This window comes from Sus scrofa, unplaced genomic scaffold (genome assembly GCF_000003025.6).
Source record: "Sus scrofa isolate TJ Tabasco breed Duroc unplaced genomic scaffold, Sscrofa11.1 Contig59, whole genome shotgun sequence".
NCBI classification, from domain to species: domain Eukaryota; kingdom Metazoa; phylum Chordata; class Mammalia; order Artiodactyla; family Suidae; genus Sus; species Sus scrofa.
In genome coordinates this window covers 1,305,883-1,320,296 of record NW_018085257.1, presented here as the reverse complement: position 1 = coordinate 1,320,296, position 14,414 = coordinate 1,305,883, and the positions used below count along the sequence as shown (strand labels likewise).

General features: G+C 37.2%; 1 protein-coding gene across 1 annotated transcript; it reads left to right on the top strand.

Annotated features, from left to right (window-relative positions):
- Positions 1-12,071: 12,071 nt before the first annotated feature.
- Positions 12,072-13,252, top strand: LOC100513969 (olfactory receptor 1J1-like). The gene has a single exon (XM_003122138.2). The coding sequence runs from the start codon at positions 12,072-12,074 to the stop codon at positions 13,008-13,010; it is 939 nt and encodes a 312-aa protein (XP_003122186.1). The 3' UTR covers positions 13,011-13,252.
- Positions 13,253-14,414: the final 1,162 nt, after the last annotated feature.

Below are 14,414 nucleotides of genomic sequence, written 5' to 3'. Positions count from 1 at the left end.
GACTGACAAGAGATTTATCTCCAAAATTTATAAACACCACCTACTGCTCAATACCCAAAAAAAAAACAACCACATCAAAAAATGGGCAGAAGTTCTAAACAGGCAATTCTCCAAAAAAGACATACAGATGGCCAAAAAACAAATGAAAAGATGTTCAACATTACTCATTATTAGAGAAATGCAAATCAAAATCACTATTAGGTACCACCTATACCAGCCAGATGGCCATCATCAAAAAGTCTACAAACAATTACTGCTGGAAAGGGTGTGGAGAAAAAGGAACCCTATTACACTCTTGGTGGGATTGTAAATTGGTGCAACCCCTGTAGAAAACAGTATGGAGATTCCCTAGGAAACTAAAATTAGAACTACCATTTGATCCAGGAATCCCACTCCTGGGCATCTATCCAAAGAAAACCATGACTCAAAAATACACAAGTACTCCACTCTTCACTGCAGAACTATATCCACCATCCAAGACATGAAAACAACCTACATGTCCATCAATAGATGAGTGGTTAAAGAAGATGGGGTATATATACACAATGGAATATTACTCAGCCTATTACAAGGAAAAAAATACCAGCATTTTTAGCAACATGGATGGAGCTAGATTTTGTCATGTTAAGTGAAGTCACTCAGACAATGAGACACCAACATCAAATGCTATCACTCACATGTGGAATCTGACAAAATGACACAATGAATTTCTTTGTAGAGCAGGTACTGACTCACAGACTTAGCAAAACATATGGTTTCCAAAGGAGAGAGTTTGGGGGGGTATGCTTGGGGTGTGGCATGGAAATCTGATAAAATTGGATTGTGATGATCATTGTACAATTATAAATGTAATAAATTCATTAGGTAATAAAAATAAAAAAAATAAGTTAAACGAAGAGCTGGTGCTTTGAAAAGGTAAACAAAATTGAAAAACCTCCAGTTAGACTCACCAAGAAGATGAGAGAAAAAAACCCAAATAAACAAAATAAGAAATGAAAAGGGACAAGTCACAACTGATACTAAAGAAATCCAAAAAGCCATGCGAGAATACTATGAACAATTGTATTCCAACAAATTGAAAAACCTAGAAGAAATGGACAAATTACTAGAGACTAATAGTGTGCCAAAACTGAGTCAAGATGACATTGATCAACTTAACAGACTGATCACTAGAATGGAAATTGAATATGTCATGAAAACACTCCCTAAAAATAAAAGTCCAGGACCAGATGGCTTCACAAGTGAAATGTACCAAACGTACAAAGAGGAACTGATGCCCATTCTCCTTAAACCTTTTCAAAAAGTTGAAGAAGTAGGAACACTCCCAATGACATTCTATAATGCCACCATCACCCTAATTCCAAAACCAGTCAAAGATACCACCAAAAAAGGAAACCTATAGGCCAATATCTTTAATGAATACAGATGCAAAAATTCTTAACAAAATTTTAGCCAACTGAATCCAACAACACATCAAAAAGATCATACACCACGACCAGGTGGGATTCATCCCAGGTGCACAAGGATGATTCAACATGCACAAATTAATGAATGTCATACACCACATTAACAAAAGTCAAAAACCACATGATTGTCTCAATATATGCAGAAAAAAGCATTTGACAAAGTCCAACATCCATTCATGATCAAAACTCTTACCAATGTTGGTATAGAAACAAAAAACTGTAAAATAATAAAAGCCATTATGATAAGATTCAAAGCTTTCCCAATAAAACCTGGAACAAGACAAGGATGCCAACTCTCATCACTGTTATTCAACGTAGTACTGGAAGCCCTAGCCACAACAATTAGACAAATAAAAGAAATAAAAGGCATCCAAATAGGAGGCGAAGAGGTAAAACTGTAACTGTATGCAGATGACATGACATTCTTCATAGAAAACCCTAGGGACTCAACCCAAAAACTACTTGAACTTATCAACAAATTAATCAAAGTAGCAGGGTAAAAAAATAAAATTCAGAAATCAGTTGCCTTTCTGTATACTAATAATGAACTATTATAAAAAAAATAAAACACCTTTAATACTTCACCCAAAAAATTCAAATACCTGGGACAACACTTGACCAAGGAGGTTAAACACTTGTATGCTGAGAACTATAAAATATTAATCAAAGAAATTAAAATGAAGATGTAAATAAATGGAAAGATATTCCATGCTCCTGGATGGGAAAAATTAATATTTTTAAAATGGCCACACAATCTAAAGCAATCTACAGATTCAATGCAATCTCTGTGAAATTACCCAGGACACTTTTCAGAGAACTATAACAAACAATCCAAAAATTTATATGGAACCACAAAAATCCCCAAATTACCAAAGCAATTCTGAGGAACAAAAACCAAGCTGGAGGCATCTCTCTCCTAGACATCACACAATATTACAAAGCCACAGTTATCAAGGCAGTGTGGTACTTGTACCAAAACAGACAGAGAGACCAATGGAACAGAATAGAGAGCCCAGAAATAAACCCAGACACCTATGGTCAATTAATCTTTTACAAAGGAGGCAAGAACATAAAATGGGAAAAAGACAGTCTTTTCAGCAAGCATTGCTTGGAAAACTGGACAGTTGTATGCAAATCAATGAAACTGAAACACACCCTCACACCATGCACAAAATTAAACTCAAAATGGTTGAAAGACTTACACATAAGACAAGGCACCTTCTAACACCTGGAAGAAAATATGGGCAAAACATTCTCTGACATCAAAATTAAAAATATTTTCTGCAATCAGTCTCCCAAGGAAGCAGAAATAAAAACAAAGTAAACCAATGGGTCCTAATCTAAATTCCAAGCTTTTGCACAGCAAATGAAACCTTAAAGAAAACAAAAAGACAACTTACAAAATGGGAGAAATAGTTTCAAATAATGCAACTGAAAAGGGCTTAACCTTTACAATATACAAACAACATATACTACTCAACAACAAAAGAGTCAAAAACCCAATTGAAAAATTGGCAAAAGATCTGAATAGGCATTTCTCCAAGGAAGATATACAGATGGCTAGCAAGCACATGAAACAAAGCTCAACATCACTTATTATTAGAGAAATGAAAATTAAAACTACTATGAGGTACCACATCACACCAGTCAGAATGGCTGTCATCAATAAGTCTGCAAATAACAAGTGCTGGAGGGGGTGTGGAGAAAAGGGTCCCCTCCTGAACTGTTGGTGGGAATGGAAGCTGGTACAACCGCTATGGAGAACAGTGCAGAGGTACCTTAGAAAACTATACATAGAACTACCATATGATCCTGCAATCCCTCTCTTGGGCATATATCCAGACAAAACTTTCCTTAAAAATGACATATGCACCCACATGTTCATTGCAGCACTATTTGCAATAGCCAAGACAGGGAATCAACCCAAATGTCCATTGCCAGATGATTGAATTAGAAAGATGTAGTACATATACACAGTGGAATACCATTCAGCCTTAAAAAAAAAGAATGACATAATGCCATTTGCAGTAACATGTTTGGAACTGGAGACTCTCATCGTGAGTGAAGTATGTCAGAAAAGACAGACAAATACCATAGGCTATCACTTATATCTGTGATCTAATATATGGAACAAATGAACCTTTTCACAGAAAATAAAATCATGGACTTGGAGAATAGACTTGTGATTGCCAAGGGGGAGGGAGTGGAGAATTTGGGACATTGGGGTTAATAGGTGCATATTATTGCTCTTGGAATGGATTGGCAATGAGATCCTGCTGTGTAGCACTGGAAACTATGTCTAGTCACTTATGATGGAGCATGATAATGTTAGAAAAACAATGTATACATGTATCTGGGTCACTATGCTGTACAGTAGAAAAAAATAATGTACTGGTGAAATAAAAAAAATGTGGGTCTCTACATGCCTGATACTAACAGATAAAAATCCAGGGATAAATCAAAGACCTTGATTTCTTCTCTCTTTGCACATGTATTTAGAAAGGCTGAGGGCCCACAAGGCAGCAGAATACAAACAGTTTGCTAGCAGAAATAAGAATTTGCTTATTGGCTGCAAATTATTTTTAGGAGAGGGACTGTTTTCTGAGGCTCAAGGAACTTTTCCTTTGATGGTTTCATGCCTTGGGGTTAATAGATGCAGATGCCCAGGGTCCTATATGAGTGGATGGGGGTGAGAAGCAGAGCAATCAAACACAGCAATGGTGCCTATTAGGTTTGGCTTCCTTCTACTTCTTAACATTTGTCAACCCATGGACTTCTCTTTCTAGATCGTCTCTTTTCTGTGAAATTCACAAAACTATAAAATATTTTAAGTATATATAAAAGAAATGCATGATTACATAAATATTAGAGTTGGGAAATGTTTTAATGTATAAATTTCCCCACTTTTAAAACATAGTACTTTAACATTTTGGAGCACATCTTTCTAGGTTTTAAGAAAATATTCTATATTTTTCAGATGGTCATAAATATGCAAATTTTCTATTATGTCTTTCAAAAATAACATCATAAGTTTTTCATAAACATTTTAATGGTGTTGTAATATTCCTGTGCTGTGTACTATAGTTGCCTTAACCCTTCCCTCACTAATGGAAACTAGGCTATATCTACTTATTCTCTTTCAAAGTTATACCACAATCATGTCTTTCTAATTATAGTACTAATACTATTTTTAAATAGTTAATTTATGATATTCTGCCAATTTCTGCTGTGTAGCAAAGTTACCCAGCCATATATATATCCTCCATCCTGTTCCATCACAAGTGATGGGATACAGTTCCCTCTGCTGTACAGCAGGATTCCATTGACCATCCCCTTTAAATTAATTCTAGTTCTTTTTTTCTTTTTTCTTTTTATGGCTGAACCTGAGACATACAGAAATTCCTTGGCTAGGGTTTGAATTGCAGCTGCAGCTGCTGGTTCATGCCACATCAACAGCAAGGCTGGATCCGAACTGCATCTGTGACCTTTGCCACAGCTTGTAGCAAGGTCAGGTCCTTAACCCAGTGAACAGGGCCAGGGATGGGACCTACATCCACACTTCAGGGACACAACATCAGGTTCTTAACCCACTGAGCCAAAACAGGAAATACTCTCATAATTCTAATGCTAATGCTAATTCTAATTCTAAAAGGAAAGCTTTTTTCAGTACTGAAAAAAGGGTAGAAACTGTCCTATGTTGAAGCCAAGACACCAACTACCAAACTCCAGTGGCTCATATTTTGTTACAGATTTTGGCACTTGGATCAATTTTCTTCTCTACAAATTAACTATCAGCTTGGGTACATGCAGCATCTGCATGAATGAATCACTCAACATGTGGCATATTTATCCTCTGATGTCATCTTCAATCATTCAACCTCCACTGAACTTTAGCCATCTAGTCTCATGGTTATATTAGGAAGACTGAGATTGATTACATATTAAATTTAAAGTTTCAATATGCTGTTCTCCCTTTCCATTCTACTCATTCATTACACAGAATCTTTGGCCTCATAACTTGATCCAGTCCATTTCTCCCCAAATTAGTTTTGCTCTCCACTGCAAATCTCATGGTTTTGCACTCTGTTACCTATTGCCAAAGACTTTGCTCCAATGACCTTCCACCGCACCCATCTAGCAAAGCTTCCATGTTGGATCAATCCAATTCTTCACCTTCTACACTTCCTTACTTGCCATTTTTTCCTCTATCTGCTCTAGTCTAGATTCTAGTCCCACCACTCACTGACATTGCTCCTGGTTACATCACCAAAATTTTCCTTATTAGCAAATTCAGTGGGCTGTTTTCATCACTTAACCTTCCTATTCCCCTATGTTCCCATTGTCCCATGTTTTTTTATTTTCCTTCCATATCTCTCATTCTCTGATGCCATTTGGGGGTGCTCTTTCTCTGTCATTTCCTTAATGGCCAGTCTTCTCTCTGGCCTGTGTTCAGCTCTGTTCACCTCCCTTTCTCTTTGTTCTTTCCTTTCTCTTTGGTCTTTCTTTCCCTCCTTTCTTCCCCTATTTTTCTTCTCTCCACACTCATCTTCTTTTCTGAATTTTTTTATTCATCTCATTTCTTTTGTACAATCTCACCCTCTTCTATAATGATGGACCATTAATATCTATCTGGATCCAAAATATATTCACCTACCTCTTGATTGTCTTCTTGTGAATGATCCATAGATATTTCTTACTCAGTTTGTTAAAATCTTCTCAAATCTGTTTATCCTAGTTCCCCTATCTCAGGAAATGGCACAAGCATACACTCAGCTATTCAAGCTGTAAACTTAGCAGTTTTTTTAATGCCTTAATTTTCCAGGGTCTCATCAAAGTCATCTCACTCCCAAATTACTGAATCCTTTGAATTCTGATTCTGAAGGAAATTTAAATCCATAGAGTTCTCTCCACCTCCATTGCCTCAGACTTCCATAATCTCATAAATGAGCAACTGTGACCACTTCCAAACAGGCATCCCTGCTACTGGTCTTACATCCCATCCCTCCATCCTTGCCCTGACAACATTCCTTCCATCTACTGCAAACACTTGCTCATTATCCATTCTTCACTAATAGAAATATGTTTTAAGAAGACACTGTCAGTCTTTGGATCAAATCCTTTTAGAATTCTACTTTTCCTTTTAGAAAAGGTGAAAATTGTTGTACATGCTCTTCAAGGGTCTGTACCATTCATTCCTGCTAGTTTCTCTGGCCTCATCTTGAACCTCTTCCCATGTTGAAATGAACATTTCAGCTGTTCTAATTTCCCTGATAACTGTTTCCTGAATTTGTCACCTTTTATCTTTTCCATGTGTTTTTCTGTTCCACTGTTTTTCTCTCTTCCAAATTCTTTGACTGTAAAATGCCCACATCACCTTTTATTGTTTGGATTTTATTGGGTCTGCACTTACTTGTGACTTCCTGAAACCTACTTTTCTTGACCTCTTAAATTTCAATTTGATACCCTCTCCTCATTGCTCCCATACAACTCAGCACTTGCCTACATTGCATCATTTGACACACACTGTTCTGTCTATTCTGGTTACTATATTGGGAGATTTTTTAGATAAAAAAAATAGTGTCTTCAAATTTTTATTCAGAGCACTTCATAATATTATTGACACCTGGTAGTTACAAAATATTTTTATCAATGAGGAAATAAATGAATTTTTGAAAAGAAGAATAAAATACTATCTCTTTCACTTGATTCTGTGTATTTATTTCCACCAGTCTGAATGGAGTAGATTTCTTAAGGATTCTCACACCCATTATTATGACTAAAGAATATATTTTGATCCCTATTACCACTATTATTATGTGTCATAATTAAAAAAAACTATATGCATTCAGGTGTGTCTGTAAAAAGAAAAAAAAAATTTCTGAGAAACAGAAGCCCAATAATTCCTGGCAAAATGCTTTTATTCCCCACAGATAAGTAGCAACTCTCCTACCACTTCTGGGCTGAATGTAGAAAGAAGGGCTCCACAGAATACAGTGTCCACTGCTGCAGGAGAGCCATTTTGCTGCAACAGAACCAGGCTTTATATGTGAAGTTAATGTGTTTTTGTTTGAAACCTCCTACTTTGCCCATTTACTTTTGAGTCACTCTCATTGCAATGAAATAGAAAAAAATACTACCCTCACCAGAATGATTTTGAGCATTAAATGAGCTTATCAATGTGAACATTCTCTAAATGAATCTACAAATAATGAGTCCTCATTTACATACCCAAAGGAGTTGACTATATATAGTATCTGACAAACACAAACCTCCGTGGGGAATAGTTAAGGAAAGCTCATTTATCACTCCTAAATTGTCCTTCAACAGAATTTATTGACCTTGGTCCCCTAGGTCCCATACTGGCTGATAAAAATGAATACATTTGTAATTGCTTTGGATATGGTTAAAAAGAGAGTGTACCACCTCCTCACTTAAGGTTTGAGCTTGTGGCTTCTCCCCATTCCAGATCTAAGTCTTTTGGGGAGAAAATAAAAAATTAGTTCATACCCTGGAGCTAACACTTTTTGAATTGATCACTCCTGAGCTAGGTAAGGAAAATACTTTTATACTTCACTCAGCAGTGTGTTTGTGTGTGCACCCATGTGTGAGAATGGCCTGTTACAAAATCTTACAGATAATTAAAGTTATGTCAAGCAGTTTTATAATTTTGTTGTATCATCTCAAATAACTTAGGTAGACAATAATTATAATTCCTTGGGGTTTGTACTTTTCCTTTTAAGAAGATGTTCTCTTCCACAGTTTTGCTGAGTATCTGGAATGTATGCGAGCTCCGAACAAAACCTTCCAGGTTTAGGAGTTCCCATCTTGGTGCAGTGGAAATTAATCTGACTAGGAACCATAAGGTTGCAGGTTTAATCACTGGCATTTCTCAGTGTGTTAAGGATGTGGAATTGCTGTGAGCTGTGGTGTAAGTTGCAGATGTGGCTCAGATGAGGCATTTCTGTGGCTGTGGTGTAGACTGGCAGCTACAGCTCCAATTGGACCCCTAGTCTGGGAACCTCCATATTCTGTGGGTGTGGCCCTAAAAAGAAAAAAAAATTAAAAAACTTTCAGGTTTAAAAATAATAAACATTATTATTATGATGATGATATAATGTGCATTGTTTTTGCAAATAGTTGTAAACATGCTTATATAAAATTTTCTATTATGTTCCTTCAAAAATTACATCTTAAATTTCATGAATTCATTTTAATAGCTATATGACATTACTTCCAGTGAATGTGTATCATAATTGCCTTAACCTTTCACCTATTGATAGACATTAAGTAGCCTTTGAACACATTGACCTGGATTTTGTCTTGGAGCCCTGAGAAATTCATTTTATGAGCAGCTGTCTTTGTAAGTACAGTAGCTGGGTCTCCTAGTCTCTCTTCACTTCTGATTATCTGATTAAGGACTGAAGCAATAAATCCACCCAAAAGCTTTGAGGAAATGACAGACCCCGTCTTCTTCCCTTTAATGAGGAGAACATATCCAGATGACTCTTCATTAAATATTGCTTTAAAGGAATTAATATATCATGGTGGTTAGAAACATGGGATTAAATGACTTGTCCATCATTTTCATGATGAGTGATCTCTAGTAAATTACTTTTGCTCTTAAGGCTGAGTTCCCAAAGGGCTAAGTGTGAATAATGCCTTTATTGTTGCACTGTTAGGTTGATATAAAGTACACGTTACTGCAACTGACCTATATTATCCACACAGTAAACATTATTAATGATTGATCATTATTATAACACTATTGTTATTGCTATTATTGATATTACCTTCTATGCACATATCTTAAAAACACAAGATTTTTCAATCATCCTTGAACTTCCTGATTTACTTCCCAAAATTATTTTCTTTTTTCTTTTTTGGCTGCACTTGTAGCATGTGAAAATTCTCAGACTAGAGATCAAATCCAGGATGCAGCTATTACTTATGTCACAGCTGCAGCAATACTGGATTTTAGACCTACTGTGCTGGGCCAGGGATCAAGCCTGCACCTCAGCAGTGACAAAAGCTATTGCAGAGAAAATGCCAGATTTTTAACTTGATGTGGCACAGTAGGAAATCCTTCCTAAAATTCTTGAATATTCTTAGGCATCAAATACTATCTTACTTGAAGACATAGTTAATGAAGGCATGAAATATAGTGTAAAGAATATAGTTTTTGAAGCCTGATAGACATGGGATCAAATCCCAGGACCACCACATACTAGTGCTATAACATGGGCAAGTTATATCACAACCTTACAATGCTTTCATCTCTAAAATGAGAATGTTTATGTTGAAAGTTTTGGGAAAGAAGGGAATAGTATTTTAATAGCACCTGGTAAAAATTAGGTGCTAAATCAGATTTCGGTAACAGTGTGGCTATTTCTAGTCATAGAGCAGTCATGCAGCCAAACTGGAAAGACAGTACTTCTGTTAAAAGTGTCTACTGCCCCTGCCCTTATTCTGCCTATAATGCCAAATCTCCTTCCATCCTCACTTTGACTGAAGTGGTCAATGCTCTTGTTTGGCCATCTGAACCTGGTCCCTAAATACTGAACTCTTCCCAGCCCTTCTATCTATGTGAGTTGGCCATATGACTCTCTTTCCCAGGAATATTTACTTTTAAACCTAATGTATAGTTAGGACCTTAAAGATTTTTTTTTCTCTTGCCAAAAGAATCTAGCAGCCTATTGGGGTTGGTGTTTTGGGTAGAGATATGGAAGAGTCATTACTGATCTGAAAATCACACTATACAGGCATAACTCTGCATGTCCTCTCCCATGAAAAAGTGACCCAAATAATCTAAAGTACCTTTAAAAATGAGAGAGAGTATTCCATTTCTCATTTTCTACAATATGTTTAGGATCAGAGTTTGGTCCTGGGTACTGGGATCTGTCCAGAAAGCCGTCAGCTTTAGGATTAAGTAGCAAACTGTCTTTCACCTGTTTCTGGGAGATCTAATGGTAAATAATTTAATACATATCTTAGTGTGATATCTAGTTCTGACATCAGGAGATAGTTGGTTACTTTGCTGTAGTCATTGACATGAATTTTCACCTACTGGCTTAATCTGTTCTTCTTCTTTTTAAAATTTTTTTGTTTATTTATTTATTTATTTATTTATTTTGCTTTTTTAGGGCTGCACTTATGGCATATGGAAGTTCCCAGATTAGGGGTTGAATCAGAGTTGCAGCTGCTGGCTACCTCCACAGCCACAGCAATGCTAGATCCAAGCACAATCTGTGAGCTATACCACAGCTCACAGCAATGCTGGATCCTTAACCAGCACTGAGTGAGGCCAGAGATTGAACCTGAATCCTCATAGATACCAGCTGGGTCATTACTCGTGAGCCAGGATGGGAACTCCTGATAATGCATTATTTGTTGTAACCAACATAGTTTTATAATAAGCTTTGATAGATTATTGTGAATCTCCACCATCTTTAAAAAAAGATACAGACTAACAGTGTGTCATATGCATACTGTGGTATATGGAATTATTGGCCAGTGTGGAACTGTTGTATAGCACAGGGAATTCTACCCAATGTATTGTGATGATCTATGTGGGAAAAGAACCTGAATAATAATGGATGTGTGTATATGTATAACTGAATCACATTGTTGTACAGCAGAAATTATCACAATATTGTAGAGCAACTATATGTCAACAAAACCTTTTTAAATACTTTGAAAGATAAAAAAATTAAAAAATAAATTAAAAATACATACAAATTTTAAGAAATATTGTTTTATATTAGGAAATAAATCTCTCATGGGATACACTAGAGATTGAAAAGATTGGAATTCCTTTAAAAAGAATTATATATGGCTTTTAGGTTATATTTCTTTGAATGTGCAAACAAGTGACATGGAGCTTCAGGATTACTAATATTGTAACAAGTCTTGAACAAGATCTAATGTAAGTTTATTAAAGAGGTTGTCACGATGAATTGAATTGGATGTGACATCTTTTATTTGATACATGAATTTGGTGCATGAATCACCTTTGATAGACTCTTGGTCTACATCCAATGAGCAAATTAGAAATAATCATGGAATGTGGAGAGAGGCAGAGGATGCAGGATTCAATAGATCATTACACACAAAATTACGAAGGGCAAAGAAATTTCTGAATGTCAAATAATTTGTTTTGCTTATAGAGAAAAAACTCCAGATTAAAATGCTTGGATCGTAATCCCAGTTTCTCTTCTTACATCAGTGACTATGATACTCCCTGGTTTAGCTATCCCATTCAGAAAGTATAAATAATAAGCATCCCTACATAGCTCAGATTCTTATGATGTTCACATCACTTAATACATGTAAGCTATTAGAACATTGTATAAGGACAGCATTTAATAAACACTAACTCTTAGCATTGTCATTTGCAGAGATTGGCACCAGACTGAGAAAGAAAACTATGCTTTCTATTCATTTATCCAGCAAAATAGAGTAAATGTATGAAAATATGAATGAAGACATTCCCTAAATCAAGAGAATATCTCCATTATGCTACATTAAACTGAAAACTTTTCTACCCCAAAACATTCTACCTTTTCTCTTCAACTTCCTCCACTATTCCCCTCTAACTGATGTACCAGCATGAGGAGGGAGAACCAGAGCAGCGTGTCAGAGTTCCACCTCCTGGGGCTCCCCATAAGGCCAGAGCAGCAGGGCATGTTCTTTGCTCTGTTCCTGGGCATGTACCTGACCACAGTGCTGGGGAATCTGCTCATCATCCTGCTCATCAGGCTGGACCCTCACCTCCACACCCCCATGTACTTCTTCCTCAGCCACTTGGCCCTCACGGACATCTCCTTTGCATCTGTCACTGTCCCTAAGATGCTGATCAACATGCAGACTCAGGATCAATCCATTCCTTATGCTGGGTGCATTTCACAGACTTACTGTTTTATACTCTTTGCTGATCTGGACAGTTTCCTGATAACTTCGATGGCCTATGACAGGTATGTGGCCATCTGTCACCCTCTGCATTATGCTATCATCATGAGTCAGAGCATGTGTGTCATGCTTGTTGCTGGGTCCTGGATCATTGCTTGTGCTTGTGCCCTTTTGCACACCCTTCTCTTAGCCCGACTCTCCTTCTGTGCTGACACCATCCCCCACTTCTTCTGTGACCTTGCTGCCCTGCTCAGATTGTCCTGCTCAGACACATACCTCAACCAATTGGTAATCTTCACTGCAGGATTGACAGCCATCATGCTTCCATTCGTATGCATTCTGATTTCTTATGGCCATATTGGGGCCAACGTCCTCCGGGTTCCCTCCACCAAGGGCATCTGCAAAGCCTTGTCCACATGTGGATCACATCTCTCAGTAGTTATTCTCTACTATGGGGCAATTATTGGTCTATATTTTCTTCCTTCATCCAACAACACCAATGACAGTAACATAATTGCTTCACTGATGTACACAGTGGTCACACCCATGTTGAATCCCTTCATTTATAGCCTGAGAAATAAAGACATGAAAGGGGCCTGGAGAAAACTCTGGAGTAAGAAAACCTATTTTTCCAACTGATACTAAACTTTTCTTTTAAAACTTCCCTGATTTTATTCCTTCATTTACATGTAAATACAAATTATTGAAAATAGAGCTCACTTGTCTTCTTTCCTCAGCTGCCACTCAGAAATCTCTGCTGCTCTTTTTCTTTCTTACACTTGCTAGGGGGGATAGTAAAGAGGAATATGAGTCATGGGACTTAATTTTCTCTTTTCTCAGATAACAGGGATTGTGAAATACTTTGAGGATGATATGTCCCTTTGGCTGGTATCATTAAATGGAAGTTGCCAGGGTTGGCATTCCCACAAATTTTAAATTTTATAAAACCTCTCTGGACTTTCACATCTCCATTTCTGAAGAATTTTCATTTTGGTGAGAATGTGGTTTCTCACTGCACCCAAGCACCTATGCATCAAAGGACCCCAAATCCTGCCAGAACTTGCAGGGAGAAAATATTAAATTTTATTCTCCTTACATGAAAATGGATTGCTTTCTTGTCCTTCAGTAATACAGCCCACATTTCCTTCATCCCCCAAAGCTTGCAGATATTCAACAACAAAACAAATGTCATCTCCACTGAGCTTTTTTTCCCTTTTGTCTTCTTAGGGCTACACCCACAGCATATGGAGGATCCCAGGATAGGGGTCTATTGGAGATACAGCTGCTGGTCTACACCCCAGGCACAGAATGCATGATCTGAGCCTCATAAGTGACCTACACCACAGCTCATGGCAATGCTGGAACCTTAACCCACTGAGCAAGGCCAGGGATCAAACCCATAATCTCATGGTTCCTAGTTGGATTCATTTCCACTGTGCCATGACAGGAACTCCTCAAAGAGCTTATTATCTGGTAAAACCATCTGCTAATTTCCAGTGGCTATTTTTTCATATATATCCATTGATATCCAAACTATCTACTTTATTCCTGACCAAAACTCTTACAGATATGTTGGGAAACTCAGGCTTAAATAGGCAAGGAGGGCTTTAGGATCATGATTAGTGAAAGGAAGATTTGAATCTTGGATTTCTGACCCCAGAACGATTTAGCCAAGGACCAGAATCACTGATACACAATACAGTGTCCTGAGGAGGACTCATCAGCTTGGCCTACTGGCAGAGGATATGTTGAAGAACTTCCTAGAGAAGATGTCACTTTCCTTGAGACTTAACAAGTCTACATTATCCTGACACATGATGTTCTAGCTAGTTCTGATGATCACAGGCAGGGGGAGCAATGGTTCAGGATGTCAAACTGGAAGTTTCAACTGAGGCACCAAGACATGAGAGAGCAGATGCCAAAGTGAGTTGTATAACATAAAGTGAAGATATTTATAGGAAATACCCAATAAGTCTTAAATGCCATAAGTCTTGAGACTCTCAACCTAGATGTGGATCTAAAACATGATAAGAGTTGGAGATG

What these genes read in the sequence shown, in the direction of transcription:
- LOC100513969 (XM_003122138.2), top strand. Translation starts at nt 12,072, where the DNA reads ATGAGGAGGGAGAACCAGAGCAGCGTGTCAGAGTTCCACCTCCTGGGG.